Source organism: Antechinus flavipes, chromosome 1 (genome assembly GCF_016432865.1).
Source record: "Antechinus flavipes isolate AdamAnt ecotype Samford, QLD, Australia chromosome 1, AdamAnt_v2, whole genome shotgun sequence".
Classification (NCBI taxonomy): Eukaryota; Metazoa; Chordata; class Mammalia; order Dasyuromorphia; family Dasyuridae; genus Antechinus; species Antechinus flavipes.
In genome coordinates, this window is record NC_067398.1 from 295,789,497 (window position 1) to 295,814,502 (window position 25,006).

At 34.8% G+C, this 25,006-nt stretch overlaps 1 protein-coding gene across 2 annotated transcripts in view; it reads left to right on the forward strand.

Annotated features, from left to right (window-relative positions):
- The window catches only part of SNX29 (sorting nexin 29), a 692,162-nt gene that overhangs the window by 148,909 nt on the left and 518,247 nt on the right, over positions 1 to 25,006 (forward strand). For both annotated transcript variants that reach the window (XM_051962973.1, XM_051962964.1), the window contains exons 12-13: positions 9,583 to 9,646; positions 10,830 to 10,958. In XM_051962973.1, coding sequence (XP_051818933.1) covers positions 9,583 to 9,646; positions 10,830 to 10,958 — 193 coding nt within the window. The remainder of the gene's footprint in view (positions 1 to 9,582; positions 9,647 to 10,829; positions 10,959 to 25,006) is intronic.

Here is a 25,006-nt window from a genome sequence, read left to right on the forward strand (position 1 = left end):
AAAATTATATTAACTTATGATTTGTCTTTTTTGTGTTTTTTTTTTCCATAAAAGCAACTCCTAGTTGTATTATGTTATAATTTAAGGGTTTTCTTAACATCCATTTTTTTTATCTTACCTTTAATTTTTATTTGATCATGTTCAAGAATCTAGTGATGTGACAGTGTGACTAGATCCTGTCTGAGAATTGCATTTGAAATTGATATTCATCCTAGCCGGATTAAAATTTTGGCTGCATTTGATTTAGTGGTATCACCTCCCTGATAATGAGTCTTTGAGATAAATGAAAATTTACCATTTAGTCATATGAAAAAAATAGTAAATCATTTTTTCCATGTCTGATTAATAGTGAATTATATAAGGAGAATTGGGGAACCCTCTAGGTCAAATTTTTCAAGGCATTGAATTATAAAAGACAGTCAGTTGTCATTTGAGATTTGTACTATGTCAGATGATAAAGGAAATCCCAATGAGAGAGATTGAGCAAATAATGAAATGTGCAATGTTGGAAATAAGAGAGAAAATTACATTATATAGACAGTAGTTCTGTTATTGTATGTCACTTATGGTTGGTGAAGTGTAATATTTATTAGTTCTATGAAAATAAACCTCTAAGTTACCTGCTTTATTGTCTGAGGACAGCAATAATTGTAAAGCACTGTGGCAGAATGTGAATGAGTATCAATTTTGAATGCATGTTTAAAAAATTAGTAAAACCCTCAGAAAAGTGGATTTTATTAGGATTTTAGATTTTAACCTTTCCCAGGTCATTATAAAAGTTCCTTTGCAGAAATAGCAGTGAGGTTCTTGCTGAGGTTGATTTTTTTTTTTTTTTAAATTCTGAATATTGAAATGCTACTTTTCTTGCTATTTGTAAATGCTATTACAAGTCATTCTGATGATGACAACTATATAGACATTCTGGAGATGAAAATGCACACAAAGGAATGAAAGGGATAGTCAATGTTTAATCACTTGTGGCATAGATCACATCAGTGTTAGTCAAATATACTATATTCCAGTGGGTGGCTTGGGACTGTATAATTTGTGCTATTCAAAGGCATTTTTGTGCCTAAGTCTTCCAAGAATTGTGCCATCTTATTTTTAGGAAGGGAGAGGGAATGTTTTCTAAATCCTATCACAGTGATGGTTTTTAAAAATTTCTCCCTCTCTCATTTTCCCTCTCTCCCTCCTTGCCTTCCTTTTCCCCTTCCTCCCTTTCTTCTTTCCTCTCTTCTCCCCCTCCCTTCTTCCCTTCAGTTCTTTCATATGGGATCTTGACTTGCTGTATTTGTAATGATTATTTGGAATTCCTATATTTTGTTCTTTGTTCTTAGTGCTTGGTTTTGTGCTCAGTTGGATGACTCATAGATATGTAATAGTCTATGTTCTTTGTCCCGTAGTTGAAGATTATACTCTGGTTCTGATTTCACACAGTGAATGTGGTGATTATGTTTGAAATGACAGAAACATCCATTTTCCCAGAGAAGCTGCAAATATTCTGGAAGCAAAGACTACTTTTCTGTATTTACTATGTTAAAAAATTGCCTTCTGTGTTAAGATTGCTCATGTTTCCTTTTAGAATTCTCTGAAAAAATGTTTTGCCAAGCTTTTCCGAAATCATTTCTGACCTAGTTGCTTGAAGTGTAATTTCTTTTCATTTTCTATCCTAGACACTTAAGGAGGTTCTATTTGACTTTATTTATATTTGTGAAAGTGTCTTGCCCTTAAATAACAGTTTTAACCTGAAATTGTACTAATATCATGAAAAATTAGAAAATTCATTTACCTTAAAAATTTGCAGATTCTCTGGAGACTGAATCTACTTGTCTGTATTTACAATGTTTACCTAAATATTCTCTTCTATGCATGGTTTGAAATTATAATCTTATCTTATAATTACTCTACTCAGAAATAAGTCAATAAGCCTTACAGAGAAAGGGTTTTTGTTACTGTCCTCTATTTTTGTTAGCATACTTTTCTGGAGGTGCCTGTCTTTGGAAACTCATGGCTGTTAGGGTAGAAATTTTTACAAGTCTCTTCTAGCCCTCTTTCCACCTTTTTGCTACTGTAGTTTTCAACCTACACTGACCCCTTTCTAGACCTTCCATATGATTTTCGTGCCCCTTGTTTTACATCTTATTTTTCTCAGGTCTGTGGTAAGAGGGAAGAGGGAATTGAGGCTGTCTCAAGGATAAGGATTTCAAGGAAGGAGATGTGGAAATTTAGGGCTACTGTTATTATTTAAGTACCTTATGTTTTAAGCATGGTATGATTTGCTGTTATTTATAATGTTGTTTCTATATGAAAATAATTCCAAAATAATTTACTTAAAAATTGAACTTAGTTGGAGAGTGCCTATACTTGTTGAAGGAAATATTATACTTTGTACAAAGTTATTCTACATGCTATTTGTGTATATCAATTTTCTTAGAATTAAGATAAGTAAATTATAAGTATAAAGATATATTGAACATAATAATGCTTTGGAATGTTACATTCGTTTAGGGTCATTGTTATCAGTAAGAGATACCATGGTATAGCTGTGAAGTGCCAGTTAATAAAAAGCTCTAGGTCATAAAATAATGAATAGTAGAGATTTTGCTGAATTAGTCAGTTATCATATTTAATCAGGACCTAAAATGAATAAGAAAGGCAGCATGGTACACTATAAATGCTGGACGTGAACTCAAGAAAAATTAGGGTTAAATCCTACCTTTATTACTTAATATCTGACCCTAGATAAATCACTTAACCTCTGTCTGCATTAAGGAAATCCATAGGACTTTCCCATCTGAATGGATCTTTAATAAAATATATCTAGAACTGAACTATTTTTTTTCCCACTCCATACCCCACCTACAGTTAAAAAAAAAAAATCACTTGTTCTCTTGACTTTATAAATGGTATTGGTGCAATTTGAATGCTCTCAATCTCTGGTAGGCGAGAGGTTAGTGTCAATAAGAGAGCTGCAGGTTTAGAGTGATATAATTCACTCATTCCCGAATTATTAGTTACAAAATGAAAATTTATTGTTGGACTGAAATCAATTTGCTACTTTTATAGTGGCAGAGACCTATTGGGAAATGGAGTTTTAGTGCTGAGCATGCTTTCTAGGCGGGCAGAAGAGTCTTGGTAGCTGAGCAAGCTACCTAAGGGCCATCTGCAAAGACCTTAGTTGAGGGAAGCTGTTATATTGAGTATCTTGGTGGGGGCTGGAACAGCCAGAGCTGATCAGACCAGGATTCCTCAATTGAATTAGAATTTAGAATTTCTATGGGAGTTGATTTGCCACTGAATAGTATTGCTTCTCTTATCCTGAAAGGATGGGCCCTGTCCTTGGAGTCTGGGAGATCCTGATCTTTGAGATCAGAGATCAGAAAAGGGGACACAATCTCAAGAGTGATAATCTTAAAGGGAACACAGCTTAATCTTAAAGGGAACAGTTCCCCTCCCCCTTCAATATCACCAATTTATCAATTCCTTATGTATTGCCGGAGAAACTGAGGCAGGAGAGAGATTAGAGAGTTTTTAATATTTTATTAATGGGAGAGTAAGATTGACTGGACAGGACTCTCGTCTCAGATTATCCAGTCAGACAGAGATAAGTATACTGGGCCCAAGGAATCCATATTGGTCCCAGGGCTGGAGGACCCAAAGAATCGAGCGTCCAGCATACAGCTGCCAGACGCCATTCTCCAGCAATGAATGGAGGAACCCCAACTTCTTAAATACCTTTTTGGAGACAAAGAAGAGAAAGGGAGGGAAGGTTTTTTTATCAGGGAGGGGAAGCCATAAAACCTAAAAATTCCAGAGACAAAGAAGTAAAGATATCATGGGTTGATCTTGGAATATTCTAAAGGAATATTGTAAATCCCTAAAAGAATCAGGAGATCTACTCTTTTATCTTGCTAATTTATAACCCGAGAGTGAATAATCCTTAGTTTTACTGGGTCAGAGACAGAACAGTTAAGGTAACTGAGACAGGGAAACTGAGTCAGGACAGTTAAAGAAAACTGTGGCATAACACTTAGGCTGAAATAGTAAGTGATCTTTGATTTGCTCCCTTTTATTTTCCTCCTGCATCTAATAATTTATAGAATCCTTTCAGTTCTGTCACTTAAGATATGTCTCCATATCCAAACTTTTTTTTTTTTTTTAACCATTTCTTACACCACATCTCTGGTTCTGAGCTCCATTATCTCCTGAACAATCCTCCTGATTGATGTTTCCATTTCTTGTATCTTCTCCTTCCTATCTATCTTATATATGATTGCCAAACCCAACTATGATGATGTTACATTTTTGCTTTCAACAAAATATTTAATTTTCTTTTGGGCTCTTCTCATGGACAGGCAAGAGTGATTTTTGCCTAGATAATAGGGCAGCATGATGGATTGGGAATTGAATCACTTAATTCATAGATTGGTCTCTTATGGTACAATGTTAGTTTTGAAGGAGCTCTCTGATGAAGAGCCTCAGGGTTGATGAGTCTGTATTCTTTATGAGTGACCTGGGGGAAAGTTAAAGGAAATGGAATAGTTAAATTTGCAGATGACCCAAAGATGTGTTGGGGTAGGGTCCAGAAAAATTTAAATAGAACAATAAGTGACCTATACAGGTAGGATTAGATGATTTTTAATGTGCCTTTAAACTCTCAGATTTTCTGATTCTGTGTTCATGTCATGAATTGATCTTTATTACTAGAGGAAGCTCCCACTGTGCTAGATCTCCACTTTGCTAAAATTATGGATCTTTCATGGTTTTGAATAATAATGATGATGATAATAGCTGATATTTATATAGAGCTTTTACGGTTTGCAAAGCATTTCACAATTATTTCATTTTTTCCCTTATAACAACTCTGGGAGTGAGTTAGTATTATCATCCTCATCTTACAGATAAGGAAACTGAGGCAGCCAGAAGTTAAGTAACTACAACTAAAAGTTAATAATAAGTTAAAGCTAATAACAACAGCTTTGAGGAATGGATATAAGTGAAATTGAGTCCCGAAGGTAAGAATTCCAAAGGGTGGAAGTGAAGAGAGTACCTTACATACAATAGAATAAGCCTGTGCAGAGACATGGAAATAGGTGATCAGATGTCAAAATTATGGAATAAGAAATAAACCAGTTTGGCTAGGACATTTGAGTGTATTAAGATGAAATAATTTTGGAAATGTACACTAGATCTAGTTTGGGAAGTGTTTTAAATGCCAAATCAAGGTACTTATTTTTTATTTTAGAGGCAATGGGTAGTCATTGAAGATTCTTATACAGGGGTGTGATGATGTCATTTGGGAAGATTATTTTGCTATCTGTTTGGAGGCTAGATTGGAAAGGGGGAGAGACTCAAAGCAAGGAATCTAGTTAGCAGACAGTTGCAGCATGTCAGGTGAAATATGATAAGGACCTAACAGTGGTGTTTATGTGAATGGAGAAATGGGGATGAATTTATGTACTGGTAGAGTGAAAAAGACATGGTAAGTGATGGGTTAAAGGAGTTAGGTATTAGGATAGTACAAGTGCAAATCAGAAAACAGCTTAACCTTATATATTAAAAATGTAGTTATAGACCTGATGCTGATCAATGATAAATTTTCATTAAGTTGATGAAATTATTGGTATTAGATAAATTCTTCTTGAGAATTATGAGTTTTTTTTAGTGTATATTTCTATCTTCCTTCCAGGAGACATGAAAGAATGAATTGAAAGAAAATATTAAGTACTTACTACATGCTAGGCATTGTTAATACAGTCCTTAACAGGACTTAACAGTTCTTAACATGATCTAGTCATTGCTCTCAAGGATTTTAATATGGGAAGAAAACATTTTGGGGAGGTTCAAGGATGTTGAATTGATCGACAGGATTGCCTGTTGACATTCTCTTTCCTGAAGAAATGGTAGTAGTGATTTGGTTACTATGTACAAAATAGGAGATGAAGAGTGGGATTGGTAGTATGTGAATGGTGGCTGAGTAGATAGCAAGATGGCCCAGAGTGAGGGCTGGAAGAATTGTGTCTAGGCTGACTAGATATAATAGGATAAATGAGTTTTCACTCACTCCCAAACAAAAACACGTTAGGTCCATGGTTTGAGTTCCAAAATTGAGTTAATTTCCCCAGGGATGAGGGCATGATGTGTTGAGGTTCAGTCCAGAGGGTTATGTAGTAGTTGGGAAATAAATTAGACAGCAGCAGGGCAAACCATCACAGCTCTCAGCTTTGATTTCAGTGTTTTCATGATGAAAATTGTGTTCACAGTGATGTGGTTAGTGGCAGTACAGAGAGTTGAGATGTGTGAATCCCCTTCTAGTCAGCAGAGGTTCAATGAAAGAATTCACGAACCTGAAATATTAGTGTCAAAAAAAGGAAGTTTATTGCAGAAACCAGCTTTTGCTAGGAAGACTGACTTCCTTAGTGGCAAAGTCCTGGTAGGGAAGTAGAGGTCCTAGCAGAGAAATCCTGGCAGAGAAATAAGAAGGAGTTATCACTGAGAAGAGAATGTCATCACAGTGGGCAGGGGTCCTGGCAGGGAGCTGTGCCAAGGAGAGAAAGGTTCCTTGACAAGTTATAATCCTGCTTTGGACATTCTGTAAGGAAATGAGCTTAAAATGGCCTTTTTAATAAAAGATAGATTCCTTCCATGTTGTCACTACCCCCAGGCCTAGGTTTCCAGTTGAATGAGACCACTTAAGTTCTAGCTAAGTAAGGAATGGTTCTGGACTAATTTTCAATTCAATAGAGGGTGCAGCTAGTTACCACCAAGATAACAGTATGAAGCCACTTTATCTTGATTCCCTGAGGCTGGCCTCTCCCAGAGGAGAGTTTCTTAAGAGTTCACCTCATGCCTTCCCCCACCAAAGTCAGAGAGGACAGTTTCAGGGTTCTTTGCCCCTCTACTCCTCTCTCTCCCCTGCCTATCAATGGAACCATGTTAATCTAAATATTGCAGAATTTGGTCATAGTCAGAAATTTCAGATACTTTTTTCTTAATGGACTACTGGTTTATGTGTGTTAATTAGGTAAAATGGAAGAGGGGACGCCAAAAGTCTAAAAATCCTTAAAGGAGAAAATTTTTAATTCTGCCTCAGTGAGAGACTCCTATCCAGGGCCAAACAGTTTCTTCCTTGTTATCTAAGTGGGGTCAATTCAGTCCTGAAACTCATTGAATTCTATTCAAATCCCAGCCCAAACTGATGAGCCAACTCAGGCTGTCCCAGCTCCCACAAAGAGACTCAATATAAAAGAGCCAAACTAAAATCTTTTCTTTGCAGAGATTCCAAACATGCCAGCTATGCCATGCTTGCTATGCCAAGGGCCTTTGTCCACTGAAATATTCTTTTCCAGTGCTACCCTCTCTTTACCCTCACCTATTTCCCTAACCAGACTTCATGCCTTTCTGTCAGGTTTTCTAACTTTACTTCCAAATTTCTATAATAAACCTCTTTTATCAATCTAGGTTTTCACAGAATCTCTCAGTTGCCAGAAGGGAGTCCCCATAACTCCCTACCCTTGCACTGAATCCCAAGGGGGTATAGGAGAACCAAACCTCTCCATTTGATTCTCTGAACCCCGAACCTGCCACTAGATGATGTCATTTAACTCCCTGATAACAATTTTGGTTCCCTAAATCTAAAAAGTCTAAAATGACTTTTTTTTGTTGTTGTTGTTTCTAAAAGTCTTAGGTAGGTCAACTTAGTTCTCAGGAGAGTACACTCACCCTATTTTCTTCTGGATTTTAGGTAGAAAATCTGAATAATTTCATATTAACTACATTGTTTAGATTTCCAGGAATCCTTGTCACAGAGACTTATCTGACATAAAAATAGCAGTGAATGAAAAACCATTCTATTGGTCCCTTTTAGGGCTTAAACAAACCTTGGCTTAAACAATTTTCCTATTTCCTGAATCCTCAGTGCACGACTGAAAGCTTGTAGAGTTTTCAAGGTTTCATTGAGATAAAAATTAAGGATGTCTTCTTGCAAAAATACATTATGTTAGATAAAGATGTTTGAATCTGACCTTTTTCATGGCCATAGTGTCATGATTTAAACTGAATCATTTGAATCTGTCATAGATACTGGTTTTCAATATTTCCACAAGTTTTTTAAAGTTTAACACTAGAAAATGAATATCATATTATTTCATTTTTGAGTGTTAGTGATTGAATATGTGGTGACTGAAACATTAAGTTTATGTAAGTTGTATGTTTTAATACATATGAAGGGAAAGCAATGCTGTTCTTTATTAATAATTAATTAGCTAAAATTAAAAAAAAATTAGCTAGAAACTTGTTTTTCAGTATTTGGAGGTTAGTTAAAAAATCTTTGTTTCTATTTTCCCCTTTCCCTTTAGGTCTAGATGGATACATTTTGTTGATTTGTTACATAGAGCACTTCAATTTAGTCCTTTTGTAGGAAAAAAAATTTGTAAACCAGTCATCACTAGCAGGACACTTTTTGATCTCTGACAGATCTTCTTGGTTACTTCCGTGTTGAAGAACACAATAAATTTTGAGACTTCTCAGTCTGTTGAAATCTCTTCCTTACAATGGATTAAAATCCGCATTCCTGCAATTTGCAACCATTACACCTTTGTTATGTTCTTTGTGACAAAATGGAATGTCTGATCCTTCTTGTAGATCAGGGCTTCTTAAACTTTTTCTACTTGTTACCCTTTTTCACCTGAGAAATTTTTACATGACTCCAGATATATAGATATATAAAATAGGTATATAAATAAAAATTTTACTGATAATAAATCATAATTTCACAACTCTCACATTCAATTATATGACCTTATATAGGGTCATTATTCACAGTTTAAGAAGCTTTGTTCTAGATGATGAGCTTTCTATTGGGTTCTTCCTTAATCTTTTTTTTCTTTACTTTTTTGTTAAATAATAGATTTTTGTTTTCAAAATACATGCAAAGATAATTTTCAACATTCACCCTTGCAAAACTCTACTCTTCTTCTTCTTCTTCTTTTTTTTTTTAAATAGCTCTTCATAGTTTCTTAAACCTATTCTCATATGGCATAGTTTCCAGACTCTGCAGCCCATTGTTAATTTTTTTTCCTGACTCTAAATACTTTGTCAATGACTCCCAGAACTGAAAAGATAAACTTTCAACAGACCAGGCAACAGTGTTAAATTCTCTTTTTAAAAATACTAAGTACTTCTGTTAATGCAGCCTAAGACTTTATTAGTTTTAACTTTTTGGTACTTACTACTAACATACACATATACATATATTTATACTAATATGTGTGTATATATCTATATATCTATCAATATATGTTGCCTATTTAACTGGGCTGCATAAATTTTGATGGCTGACATATATATCCCCCACTTTAAATATATTTAATAAATATTTCCTGATTTGAAATCCCACTCATGGTAGCCACTTTGAAAATTAACTTTTCTGTTCTCTCAGCTAAGCTGTTGGGGGTTACTTCTCTATAGAATAAAGATCCTCCTTCAGACAAGTTATTTTAATGACATAGAATGCTGAGATATGAAGTGATGTAATAGGCTTGACTTGCTACTTAATTTTTCTTTGCTTTTTTTCCCTTTTAGGTGAACTGCGTCAAGCTATTGTGGCTATGATGAATAGAAAGGATGAACTGGAAGAAGAAAACAGGTATCTTGTGGCCTTGCAGCTAGAAATTTTTACTCTCGCCTAACCACTTTTTAGTATTCCATGTCTGAGGCTAAGTGACTGTCTGTCTGTCTATTAAATGAAACTTGCTCTATTTTATGCAAAATGTACAAAGTAGCATTAAAAAAGTTTTGTTGTGTCTATGTTTTGTTGCATAAGTTTACTTCCCAGAATAACAAGGGGGACATTCTCGGTCTTTTGAACCACTCTTGTTAATAAGAGATCCTTAAATTGTAGAGTACTTTGAACAATTAAGAAATACTTTTACCTCTCTCTTCTCATTTTTAGTCCGGAATGGTTAAATCAAGGCTAGAGGAGTGACTAGAAATTAGGTCTTATGACATCAGATTCTGGAAAGATGGAATGATGTCTATCCTGATGCATTTCCCATGGTTCACCTAGTAAATAAGAAATTGCCTAATATTTGAAGAGTGGCCATGTTTTTCCTTTAAAAATCTCCAAAAAATGCTTAGCAAAGTTTTCCAAAACCATTGCTGACATAATTGCATGAAGTGTAATATATTCTGATTTTGGATTTTAGGCACATAACAAATTAATAACCTTTGGAAGGCAAGACATAATTGATTGTGAAATGATAGAATGTCAGCATAAAATGTCTTTAATGGATAATAATAAAGTGTATCTTCTAAAGAAAACATCTTTTGTATGATTTGCACATTCTGTGCTTGTTTGCATGCCATTGATTATTTTTCCAACCTCTGCTTTCATTTTCTTTGCTAAACTTCTTTTCAGTAAGACTTTGACAAGATGACCCTTATTTAAAAAAAAAAAGGCAAAACAAAATAAAAAGGTTAATGCAATAAAAGTTTAAATATGGCCTATTTGACACTTCTTACAATTAGTGACAGTCTAATATTTGTTTTATTTTCACTGAAACTCTCAAATTGGTGACTTAGATATAAGTTTTCTTGGTCTTACAGATTCTCATTCATTAGCTTTAACATTCAGTGTTCTTATTGTCCTGAGATTCCATGACATATTTTGGAACACTCTTTAAATAACTTTACTGAAGGAGCTTAAATATAATTTTATTTTAGAGCAGAGTAAAAAAAATCAACTGGATTTTTAGTGGTAGCTCTATTTTGTACTTTGTGGGCATTTTGCTTTTGATGTCTAAATATAAGAAGTCCCTTTTACCCCCTAGATCATTACGGAACCTGCTTGATGGAGAGATGGAACATTCTGCAGTGCTCAGGCAAGAAATTGACAACTTGAAACGAAAAGTGTCAGAACAGGAGGAACGACATGTAGCAAAGATACAGGCATTGGCAAGGTGGGTAAAATGAACTTGAGAGCAAGGAGTTGATTGTGTATGGATTCATGTATTGAATAATATAGACTGTAAGGACACTGACCAAATAACCTGATATTCTTTAGAAATACATTTTAGAAGAGAACAGGATATAAAATGCTTTCATGAAGAATAGCAAGAGAAACATAAAAATTGACTGGTTCTCAATATATGTCCTTAGGAATTGGGATACATATGAAGCATAAAGATACGAATCTTTAATAGACTTATAACATTATATTGCTATATACAATTGCCACTGTGATGGAATTCTGTATTCATGTTGAGCACGTGTTTGCTGTCTTAGTTTTGATAATGACGATTCTTTAATTTTATTATAAAAACAGAGAAATCCTTGATCTCCTCACCCTCATTTTTTTTTCTCCTCCCTATTTTTCCCTTGTTTTCTTTCCCTTCCTCCAACCTATCCTTAATTACTTTAGGGTTTTAAAATGAAGTCTGAAAGGAAAGAGACAACAGTACAGAAAAACTACAAATTATATATGCTATATTTATAGTTGTTTTGTGCCAAAACTTCCACTAAAATGCTACTTGATTTCCTTATTGTGGTATGAAAGTGATGTTGGTACTTAAGGGTTATGCCAATTAAACATGCACTCCATCAGTTTCTACTAATTTATAATAGTAGTATATAAGTATATATAGTATATAGTACATATAGTATAAAAGAAGTAATAGATATATACTTAGAAGATCTGGCTTTGAGTCCCAGTTTTTTTTTTTCCCCTTATTAATGTGATGTGGGGCAAATTACTTACTTGGTTTGGGTTTCTTCATTGATAAAAATAAAGTGGTTGCATAAAGTAATCTCTAAGGGCCTGCCTACTTCCAAACCCTATGATTTATGGTAGGTCTTTTAAGTGGATCACATGACTTTTATTCAAAGACTAAGTCTAACTAATTTGAAGAACTTTTATCATCAGAAGTTGACTGAACATTAGGTGATTAAAAATTTTTTTAAGTTATAGTAATTTTTGAAAACTTTCTTAAAGGAATAGAGAAGTTGCATTATGTACTGGTAGAGGTGTAGAGATAAAAAAAAAAGTCAAAAAGGAAGGAGTTGACTGTTCTTTCCCATCCCTATTGATTAGAACTCATTTTCTTCATTGTGTTCAGTTCTTGGCACAACACTTTAAAAAAGGACAGTGTCAATTTGAAACACATAAGTTAGAAAACTCAAAGCCATATTATATAAAGAGAACTTGAAAGGAATGGGCATTTATAACTTAGTGAACAGAGAAAATCTATGGCATATATGATTAAAGAGCTCAGGCATTTAAGATGAATTAAACTTACTATGTGTATGTAGTTCCATGCTTCAGAATTAGGAGTAAGGTTTGAAGTTAGCAGATTTTTATCTCAGCATGAGGAAGTACTTTTTTTTTTTTTTATTTAAACAATTGGAACTCTCCCATAGTAGAATGTGCTGCAAATTTAGGCAATAGGAGTTTTCTGTTAGTGGATATGTTTAAACAGAGATTGATTGGCTCTGTTGGGATAAATGACATCAGTCACCTTCTAACTCTGAGATTCTATAATTCAGCAATTTTCTGTTTCAACTAACAATCTTGCAAATCTGTAGTGTGCAGGAATTAGATATTCATAATGGTAACCCCTGTGGCTCTGCAAGTTTATGAAATACTTTCTGACTCATCAGAAAAAGATGAAATTAACTCTATGACTTAGAGCAAGAGAGCTCATCTCTTTGGGATCTCAGTTTCTTCATCTCTAAAATGAGTATGTGCTAGATGATTACTATTGCCCTTTCTGAAAGTCTGATTCTGTTATTCTAGCTTTTTTGAATGTCAGCAAACTTTGTTTGGTATTTAATGTAATTATTTCTTAAGCAGTGAAGTTGATAAGCCATTATTTCCCTCCAGCTTTGTTAAATCAGCCCAAGAACTCAGTTTACTGCACTCAAAAATTTCTAACACTTCAGGCTATCTATAAAACAGACAGTTACTTGGAATGAACAAACAGCAAGTACTGAAACGGAATAGTTAGATGGTTGTGGTATTTATTACGCAATATGATGTTTATTTTTTTTTCCAACTGCAGCTAAATTCTGTGACAAAGCTCCTTTGCTTTTGTCCTCATTCAATCAGTGTGAGCACTGTGTCACAAAGCAATGTTCCTGTATCAACAGAAGCCTTAGATATCCGAATATTTAATTTAGCTTGAACACTTGCATGCCTACTTATGACTACAATTTTGCATATCTAATAGATCAACCTTGTGCATAAAAAGAGGAAGTATTTAGGTGAGAGTCTTCTGAATCAAGCTAGGGTGAGTTCAAACACAGACTCTTAGAGTTGGGAGCAACTTCAAAGATAATAATTTGGTATATATCAAGGATAGGTAAAATTTTGGAGTAGTGAATGAGCAGTGTATTGAGTAGGACTGAGATAAATTATGAGATGTTTTACATAATTATAATGAGTCCATCTTTGAAGGCATGTTAAGATATCATGGCTAAACGTACCTTTCTGTTTTCTCTAGGTTATTCTCCCTAAACATTGCTGCTGTTTAGTCCTTAATTGGTCTCCATGCCACAGTTATTTGGGATGACTGGTGATTCTTATGCCAAGCATAAAAGTATCTTTTCCTTGTTTCCTTCCAGGGAACCACAGATTTCATTTAGTACTCAGAACCACTAAGTTTTATTTGACATGATACTCTTATTGTTTTTCAGGCATTGAATGCCTTCTAAGCTTTCTTCTTGGTATATCTATCCTCTGTGAATTGCTGACTGATGAGGCTTGTGATTTATTCATGGAGAGTGTTACCTCATATTTGAAAGAGACAGGTAGAATGAGTTACTCTCTTCTGGATTATGTTTAGTCAGATATTGGCCTTTTATGAAAACCCTAAAGCTGTACTTCTGCTCACAGACTCTTTCCCCCAAGTTTTAAAGAGAAAAAAAGCCATTCAGTCAGTTAGAGTCAATTTTCTTTAAGAGATAAATGGAATTCAAGTCTAAAGAGGAAAATCAAAGTCCTTAGGTAACTAGTGGGGAATTAACTTGGGAGCCACTTCCTCAGGAGAGCCTGTGAACTTCCAGTCCCAATTCTTTTTGGTTCCAAGTAGGAAATGTTCACAGGATCATTAAAATCAGAGGATGAGACATTTAGAAATGGAAAGGATCGTGGAGTCCATCCAGTCCAACCCCCTTATCTTAAAGATGAAGACATATGATTTTGAGACATTAAATGATTTTTCTATATTTACATAGGTAGAAAGTAGCAGAATCAGGATTTGATCGCAGGTTATTTGATTTTAAATCCAGCACTATTTCATATACCATTTCATGCTGTACCATGGAACAGTGTTCTATTACCACAAAGTTCTTAGCTTGTGATCCATAAACTTGTTATGTTTATGATGACTGTATGTCAATATGATTGGTTTCCTAAATATTTTTTTGTTTTATGCCATTTAAAGATACTATTATGCCAAAAGTGTCCAAGATGCAAAAATGTTTAAGAACTCCTATCTTAGAGAATGAAGACATATGAAAATAGCCAATTTTCTTAATCATATCCAATGATTAATAGAAATCTTTGAGTTTATTGAGTACTCTTTTGAACCCATTATATATGTAAATTAAAGCTTAATGTTCTTCCCTTTAAAGTCATTTTAGAAGTGAACAGAGACCAGAAACCATCTTCTTTCTCATTCTATTTACCTTAAAACTAAAACTAAACTTAGGTTTAGGGATCTAGGCCTAATCCCTTTGTCTTACAATTTTCAGATTTTCCAGTCTTCCTGAGGTCTATTTTATACCTTCGGTCAATTGGTTTGTAGTTATAATCTAATGTTGTCATTCTTTGATAATTTTATTTTCTTAGATGATAAGTAGTATAGTTGGCTAATTTATTTGATTGTTTCATTTGATTAGTAAGTGGTATTTCTTCTTCCTTTCATAGCACAAACCATATCAATAACTGACAAATCTATAATAAATCATACTACAACAGGCATAGGAAGTATGTAGAATGAGGAAATGAATATGTTTTGTGAGATATGAATGTAAAACATGGATTTTGGATAAGATGAGAGATATTTAAAACAGTTATTTTACTTAGACTCTTCCAAAATGTAATCCTGAAGTCAATAGTACATTTCTTGTCATCTCTGAGAGTCTGGGGAATAAGAGGTCATTTGCTAATGAATATTTATTCAATTTTATTTGAAGAAACATCTGAAGAGCTTGAATTGTCTCCTATTGACTAAAAGGACTCATTGCCTACTTGATATATACTAGCATGTCCTTTTGTCTCTTCATTTGGTTTAGATTTTTCATAATAGTTAGATGAACTATTTAGCTGTTTCACATCAGCAGATAGATAATGTTTTCCAGAGGTAACATGACTTGCTGACTTCCAAAGAATTCCTAAAAATGATTTTTTGTTTGTAACACTAAATATTTATTTAGAGAATTTTAGTAATGAATTTGTTGGTGCTGTTTAAGCAATGTACCCTTTGCAGATTGGACCCTGAAAAGTGTAGAAGGAATGTTAGGATGATGTTAGGAAGTGAAAACTTTTAAATTAGGAATCATTAATTTTGAATAGGCTCTTCACTGAGGATTACAAACTGATCCCTGATTTGGTTGGGACCTCTGGAAAGGGTTCATGCTTTTTCTATGAGGTAGGAAATTCATAATATATGGAGCCAACTATCTGCTTCTAGTCACTTTAGGTCCCAGAGTCATGGAAAGTGAAGCTGCCCTTTCTAGTGGGAATTAATGGCTAATTTTTCTCTTAGGAGTAATTAAAAATGGGAGTCAAGCAAATAATGAAATAAGTAAAATCTAGGTTTATTTATGCCTGTGTTTGAATTTATGAAATCGTCTTCTCAAAATGTTAAGAGTATATAACTAACCATGCATTCATTCAACCATATGATTTTTATGGCAGGGGTTCTTAAACTCCTTTTTGTCATGGACAACTTGGGCAGTCTATTGAAGTCTGTGATTTTTTTTTTCTCTGAATATTGTTTTTAAAAATAAATTGTCATCTAAGGAAATGCTAAATTTCAAATAAAGGTTAGCCAAATAATGATGGATTTTTTTCCCCCCCATTTAGGGTCTCTGACCCCTGAAATCTAATTATGAACCTTCAGGTGAAAAACCTCTTTTAAGAAATTTTCCTACATATAGGAGAACAATTCTAAAGCTGGAAGTGACTTCATAGGCTATCTTCTTTAACTTTTTTATTTTACAAATGAGTAAACTGAGGACCAACAGGAGATTAATGACTTGTCCAAGGTCATACAAAAAAATAAGCATCAGATGTGGGATACGAACTTAGGTTTTTCTTTCTACAAATTCAGCATATTTTAACCATGGCAAGAGAGGCATACATAGATAGCAGGCAGCTTTTTCATTGGTTAGTCACGTGAAAGTTGTGGAAGAGAAGATGCAGAAGTGAGCATCTTTTCCTGATGTATCAGATTAAAAAGAAATGAACATATTTATTTTCTCTGTTAACTCTACATTCCAATCAAGAGCACAGGTTCAGTTTATTTAAATTGATGAGTTAAATTTTTTAGGGGGTAAACAGAAAGGTATTTGAAGGAACAGCTGTATTTGAAGCATGCGTGGGTATAGAATTAGCAAAGTGTTAAAATCATTAGCACCCACACCAGATGTTCACTAAAAATCCTGCATCAAATATGGACTTGGGTGGTTCATCAGAATGCTGAAAATGTGCCACTGTTAAGGAGGAAGAAAGAAGCTTAAGTCTGAGTCATTGTTTTAGCCCATTATTTTCGAATCTTTCTCTCTAATCATCAAAAGGAACAAACAAGAAGAGATAAAAATTTACACAAAGCAATATATATGATACAATTCTCATTAAAAGGTAAGTGTAATTATCCATGGGGAATAATAATGTATTTACATACATTAACGTTATAGTTGCTGTCTTGTGTAACTTGAAGTGTCTGAAAAATCTGTTTGAAGACACACAAAGCACAGAGCAGTTGTGAGTAATAACTGCAGAACACAGGAGATGGATAATGAGGCCAGATGAATGGTACTTTTTGCATTCAATGAAAGAAATTATTGAAATTACATATCTGTCCTTTGCTGAGCTCAATAGTTTGAGACCATGGTGCTCAGTTTAAACCCTTTATTTCTCCTCTCCACTTTGGGGCAGGCAATAATGTAACCTGGTTATTCCTAGAAGATAATTTTTTGAATCTTCTTTTCTGGTAACTCACAAAGTAGCAATTTCCATGTCACTGAATATAAAGACTGGATCTTAAATAAGCCAACATGTGAGTGCCCTGCAGGCTGTAACAGTTTTGATGACATCACTGCCAAGCAAGTTCTTGTTATTTCAGTGCTGGTGAGGGAAGCAGCAGGAAGCTGAGCAGAGGAGATATTCTTGGCAGCATCAACAATTCAGGACAAAGAAAGACAACTGCCAAGTCCACAGGGCTTTTGAAAGTTAGGGAAATCATTGCTCTAAGGGCCCAGTCATATCTTGATTATGGTAATGGGAAATAAAGGGGATAGAATGGGTAATTGAAATCCACTGATAATCTGAAAACCTCATTTTCATTTAATGTAATCATTTCCACTATTCGTCCCATAAGGCCTTTCAGTGACTGTTAACAAGGAGCAAAACTGACTGAGACTAATTTCATCTTCATTGTTTCCTCCTCATGCTCTTGAGGAGAGTGTAATATGCTACCCCCAAATCAAGGGCCAGAAAGAGTACTGAGAGATCTGAATGAGTCACAGACAGGATAATCAGCTTCTAAGTGATGGAAAGGGGATTCAGATTTATTTTTCCAGGGGACCACAGTTTCAGAGCTGTGCAGACTTGATGCTTTTCTTTGTGGTAGAGGGAGGCTATTGTTTCTTTTCTTCTCTCTTTCTTTCTCTCTCTCTCTTTTTTTTTTAATCACTTTTTCATGATGGCTTGTCAGAGTAGCTGAGATATAACTCGACATTTTCCTCTTTATGATAGTCTCTGCCAAGTTCATAGATAATCTCTATGTCTTCTGCAGTGACTCAAAAAAACCTGTTATTAATGGACATAGCAGCATGTGTCTAACTGTAATGGGTTGAGGCTCGGGTTGATGCACTGAGGTCCCAAGCACATGAGGCTAAATAGAAATTGGACCATACTCTATAAATATATAAGCTTGGAGAAAGAATGTCCCCCGCCCACTCTTTGTGCAAGTTCTGATGTATTGTATGGGAAATGACGATTTTGGTGGATGGAGGCAGGGGAATGGAAAAGGAAGGGGAAATAGAGACTGCTTACATTGCCATTACAACGGCTTTTCAGCTCAGATCCCCCTCTGTTAGCTGGCTTCCTGTTGCAGCTGCCCATATTGCTATCGCAATCTTTCTTGCCCATATTGCTATCGCAATCCTTTTTCACCTCTTCACTTCAATAAAGTTTGAAGATTTTTCCCTTAACCTGAATTCCTGACTCCGGTTGATTTTAAATACACGGTCATCACATCTAACAATCAATCTGATAGGGAGCCGCAGAGGTGGCAGAGTCACCCCTGTTGAAAGAGTAGGAATTTTGTTTGTGAGGGTACTTAGAAGATGGGAAAAAACTGCAGTTTTGTAGTATATTGTGCTGTTTTCCAAAGTGTCATAATGATTATTCCCTAATGGAACACTTCTATGAAATAAAATAAGTACAATGAAGCCAGAGTTATATAACTGGACTAATTTCATTTTTCCCCACCTCCTGCGCCCTCCCCATTTATTACATAAAAACTCACAGATTTCTCATTGCCTTTTTCTTGTTGCCTATAAAGATTACTTATTTTTTTAAACTTAGCATTCAAGGCTCTTCTCTTTTTGGCTCAAACTTAAAGACCAGAAAAATAAAATGAAGAAGTCAGTATTTAATAGATTCAAATTCTGCCCCTCCTTCTTAGCTGCTCTAATATGGAGCTCATTCAGTCTCTCCAAAATTCAGTTTAATTATCTGTAAAATTGGGACATTAGTACCTATCTCATAGGATCCATTTTTATGAGACTCAGATGGAATATGTATGTAAAGCACCTTTACAGCATGGTAAAAATGTCAGTTATTATTTGTTTCAGACACGTTGGAAAACTGTATTATTCATCGATCTCCAACTACTTCTCTACTTTGTGACTTTATTTATGCCATTCATAATATTTTAATTCCTTCTTTGTCATTGATTTTTGAAATTCTGACTAATTCTGCAAGACCCAGATTAGATTCTATGTTAATGAAGGCTTCTTGGTATCCCCCAGCTATAAACTATCTCTTTCATTTCAATCATCATGTTACTGTGTTTCTCTGTTATATTTGTTCTTAATACATTTTTTTAATATATCACAGGAATATGGTGTAGAAAGTGCAGTAGACTAGGATTTGTATGATCTAGGTTCCAATAGCTGCTCTTATGCTTAACATAGTCATGACTTAGTTCAAGTACCTTAAAATTTTGGACTTAAGTTTCTTTGTTCTTAAAAATTGGAAGATGTGGTTTAAAGGATATCTTATGTCTTAGCTCTAAATCTTTTGATGCTCTTGTAATTTTCTGTTTGGATATTCCATTGGCATCTCAAACTCAAAATATCCAAAATACATCTTCCTCTCTAAAAGTACTCTTCAGGGCAGCGAGATAGTACAGTGGATAGAGTACTGTGTAGAGAGGGCTGAAACTCTTGAGTTTATGCACTGAGGTCCGGACAACTGAGCACTTAAAGCTAATTACCGATTGGACAATACTCTATAAGCATATACTTGGAAAATGGCCCTTCCCACTATCCTGTGTTGGCTCGATAATTGGTATATACAGAGAATTGTAGGAGGGACTAGGGGATGGAGTAAGACTAGCCAGGTCACTCTGGATGCCCTATGAAGAAGGAAGGTTGTGGAGATTCTGCTTCCATCTAATTCAATTCTACCTCTAAAGACCAAGAATAAAGACTAAGGACTTTTGCTTATCCTGACTCCAGCTGATTCTAAAAATCCAGAGTGCTAATGGGGTCATTACAGTACTGGTCTTGGAGTCAGGAGTACCTGAGTTCAAAAACTACCTTAGATACTTAACACCTAACTAACTGGGTGATCCTGGGCAATTCACTTAACCTCAATTGCCTTGCAGAAAAACCCCAAAAAACAAAAACTTCTCTTCATTTCAACTCTCCCATTTCTTTTTCCATCTCTCTGCTTTAAAACCAGAGTCATCCTTTGTGGTGTTTTTCTTCTTTAAAATAATAGTTCTCTCTGGGTGAGAGCAGGTTTCTCAGGGAGGTTTTCTGGAGGCAGCCTTAGTTTCGGTTACGAATAATAATCACCTCAAAATGCAGCCAAATGATAAAAGTTCAAACGTTTATTTTCTCCTACCAAAATAGCCCGGTTAGTTGAGGCCTATCTCTTTGCTTGGTTCCAAGAGCTCTTGCAGATTGTCCTTTGCTTCTGACTCAGCTTTCTTCAGCCTCCAGCCAGCCAAGTGAAAAATGGAGTGAATCTTTCTTGCCTCTGAGAGAGGGTTTCTGGCTTTCAATCTCCCAGAGTGCTCTGTGTCTGTCCCAGAGTGCTCCTCTCCAATCTAATTCTGCTGAACTCTCCTAACTGGCTCACTGAAGCTCTATTTATGCTCCTTCTTCGAGAGAGGGATTGTGGAATGCGAGAGAGTGGGATTATGGGTTTTCTCCCAGAGTGCTCTCTGGCCCTAAGAGCTTCAAGGAAGGTGTGAATTCACAAAGTTATAAAGTTTACTTTGTGAATCTCCTATACTTGTGAATTCCAATGAGTACTTAAATACTTCTTGCTTATATGAGCTCTCTAAAGGTGTGAACACAAGCATTGTTTCTATTAGTTCTACTTAGTACCTTGTTTCAGGTTCTGGTCCAAAACATTTCCTTGTAAGATCAGATCAATGATACTGAACCATGCTAAATTAGATAATTATTGTCTCTATCAACTCTAATGACTTAACAGTTTGTAAAGATTCCAACAATCCTTGACTTTTCCTTCTTTCTCACCTCCCTTTGCACCAATGTCTAATCATTTGCAAAGGCTTAATGCTACTTCTATCAACCATAGCATCCCTTAATTTTTTTCCTTCTCTTTTCTCCTTTCCCCATTTTCTTCACTTACATAGCTAATACTCTGGGTCTGGCTTTTATCATTTTTGACCTGACATCCTTCAGTTGATTTCCCTGCTCACATTTCTCTACTTTCCTATCACTGCCAAAATAATCTTAATGCATCTACCTAACTCTATTTTTCATTCTCTCAAGAAATCTTCACTGCTTTTCTTGCTTTTGGGGTAAAGTATAAGCTTAATACTTTCATATCTAAAGCTCCCCTCTAATGTACTTTATTAAGTGCTACATTGTGACAGAATTTGGAACTATGGAGTATAGAGATAAAAGTGAAACAGGCCCTTCCCTCAAGAAGTTTTTGCTTTTATTAGAGAGTGGAGATAGAGGCATATATAACTTAGGTACAAGATACTTTTTGAAGGGAGATAATTGGGAAGGAGGGAAGGATTTATATAAAAGGAGATGCTTCAGCTGAGTCTTGGGGAAAGACTGTATGGTGTAGTTCTTATTATTCCCTTTCACATACTCAATTCCAGCAAATTGATCCCCAACATCAGCATATGATTCCCTGAATCTGTGCCTTTGTTAGTTTTTCTCTTGGATGCCTAAGTATAGAGGTCTCAACTCTGGAGAAGTTTACTTGAAAAAAGATGTTAATTTAGTGGAATTGATGACACAATGGTAATCTACTTTACATATACTTAGTACTTTGCATGGTGATGTAATAGTTCTATAGTTGATGCAATTGTAATAGGATATTTAAACTGAGGACAAAGTCAGCCATAGACATTCTATCATGGTGGCTCTCCTGCTTCCTCCACTAAGATCAAGACTGGGCCAGAATAAAGACTCTAGATTCTATTCTTGACCATTTTCGTGGTGTTTATCCTGCTGAGACCAAGGCCCATCCAAAGGACTTCCAGAAAGCTAGCCCAAAATTATACCTAGAAAGTATTATCTGCCTTTCAGAATCATTGTCTTCATTAGAAGCTCAACTTGGGCACCTTTATTAAAGGATGGCTTGCTTTTCCTGCCTCTCTCTCCACTGTGTTGTATGGTTTAGCATTTTTTTTCTTCCTCAAAATGCCTAAAATATAAGTTTCTTAAGGGTAGGAACTGTTTCTTTTTTTCTTCTTCCTCTCATGATCTAGTATTATTATAATACACTTGGTAGGGGCTTAATAAATTGACTCTGTTCTCTTCTCTTGGATTTAAAGCAAGGATCTTGTTTTGTATTTGAGTCCTCCTCAGCATCTATCACAATCATTAAGTTCTTGTAAGCATTTAAGAAATCTGTGTTGCACCTGTCAGATTGGCTAAGATGACAGGAAAAAATAATGATGAATGTTGGAGGGGATGCGGGAAAACTGGGACACTGATGCATTGTTGGTGAAGTTGTGAACGAATCCAACCATTCTGGAGAGCAATCTGGAATTATGCCCAAAAAATTATCAAACTGTGCATACCCTTTGATCCAGCAGTGTTACTTCTGGGTTTATATCCCAAAGAAATACTAAAGAAGGGAAAGGAACCTGTATGTGCCAAAATGTTTGTGGCAGCCCTGTTTGTAGTGGCTAGAAACTGGAAATTGAATGGATGCCCATCAATTGGAGAATGGCTGGGTAAATTGTGGTATATGAATGTTATGGAATATTATTGTTCTGTAAGAAATGACCAGCAGGATGAATACAGAGAGGCTTGGAGAGACTTACATGAACTGATGCTGAGTGAAATGAGCAGAACTAGGAGATCATTATACACTTCAACAATGATACTGTATGAGGATGTATTCTGATGGAAGTGGATTTCTTTGACAAAGAGACCTAACTCAGTTTCATTTGATAAATGATGGACAGAAGCAGCTACATCCAAAGAAAGAACACTGGGAAATGAATGTGAACTATTTGCATTTTTGTTTTTCTTCCCGGGTTATTTTTACCTTCTGAATCCAATTCTCCCTGTGCAACAAGAAAACTGTTCAGTTCTGCAAACATATATTGTATCTAGGATATACTGCAACATATCTAACATATATAGGACTGCTTACCATCTAGGGGAGGGGATGGAGGGGAGGGAGGGGAAAAATCGGAACAGAAGCGAGTGCAAGGGATAATGTTGTAAAAAAAAAAATTACCCTGGCATGGATTCTGTCAATATAAAGTTATTATAAAGTAAAATAAAATATATTAAAAAAAAAAGAAAATTAAAAAAAAAAAAGAAATCTGTGTTGATTTGAGCTATCAACGTTTCCCCTTTAAAACTCTTAGATTCTTTTCTAGTCGGTTTATTCCATAAATGGGATCATGATAACATGCAGAAATTAATTTGGGAGAAAGGAGAAAGAGGAGGCCACGAACTAGTTTTTTGTCTTTTTTTTTTTTTTTTTTTTTTTAATACATGGCAGTGATGCCATTTGTCTTTTTTTTTTAAAATAATGGTTCTTCTGTTTTCCCCTTTCCTTTTGTTCATTTTTACTTTGTTATTTCTACTAGGAGTGGCAGGAAAAAAAAAATTCTAGAAAAAATTGTGTTTCTTGCACAAAGCAATTTGCATAGTTGTATGACTTTTTCTGATGTCTAAATGATTAGTTCTTCTTTTTAGATATTTGTTAATAATCTCATTGAATAATCTAAAACTATAGTGGGGATATTGGCTATATGTCAATAGGTTGGAAACAATGGGGGAAATGATTTCCTAATCAACTGTTTACAAACTGTTTGTATACAGTTTGATGATTAATTGTTAGAACAATGACCAAAATAATATCATATTAATAGAATAAAAGGGGAAGATGCAAATAAAACAGTTTGATCTGATTAAATAACTCTTGGCACAGAAAAATGATAAATGGAGAAAAAAATCAGGTACCAATACAGACTATCATTGTTTTCAAAGGAAGTTTAATGGTTGGAAATTCATTACCCCAGCGAGGAGGCCAGTAGGACATTGAAAAAGCCTTCAGCCAAGAAACACTTGATCCATTTGCCACATGGAAAGATATGATAGTAAAAGCAACACATTTAAATTATAAACTCATTTGTAAAATATTATAGAGAAGGATGATTGAAGATTATGAGAAGTATCAGTTTATAAAACTTTAACAAGTAGTAAAGTAGGAAAAATGAATTTACATAACATTTCTTATGTTATCCACTTAAATCAGAACATCTTGAGAGCATTTAAGGATGAGCTTGGAAGAAACTTTGAAAGAAAGACAACAAATAAAACAAAGGGAAAAGATCTGTTCAAATTACAACAAAATGTTTGCGGATCAGTTAACATATATTAGCCACTAATAGTCCTTGATATGGTGCTGGGTGAGGCATTATTATCAAATCAAAAAATTTCAGAGTTGGAAGGGATCTTAGTAAATGAACAACCATATGAAGGAAAAATCATTTATTTAAACACTGTGTTCAAAGCTCTGCTTTTTTAGTCAATAAGGAGGATAGCTATCCCTTTCTAAGCAGGATTAATTAGAAAAGCACAAAATTATTCTGAGGTTTCAAGAATTCAAAAGAAAAACTGAAATATGATACTCCAGAAAGCAAAGGGAATCACTTAGTGATCCACAATAGTATATTTTGCAAAGCTAAAGAATTTCATTCACAGAAAATAATAGACCATTTGGTAAAAGGCAAACTTTTGAAGCTTTCAAAAAAAAACCCATGGGTGAGCAGAGTATTCATCATGCAAACTGATGTAAAAAGTGAAAAAATTTTAAAAGCTTTTTTTACATTTTAATTTTCCCTAGTTATATGTACAGCAACATTTTTTTTGGTTTACATGTTCATCTTTTTTTTTTTTTTTCATATTTCCATATGAATCCTGTTGGCAGAAAAAAAAAATCAGAACAGGGAAAATCAAAACAGGAAAAAACAGTAAAATTATGAGAGAAGAAAAAAAAAAAAAGCCAGAACAAAAAAAATGAAAATAGCATGTG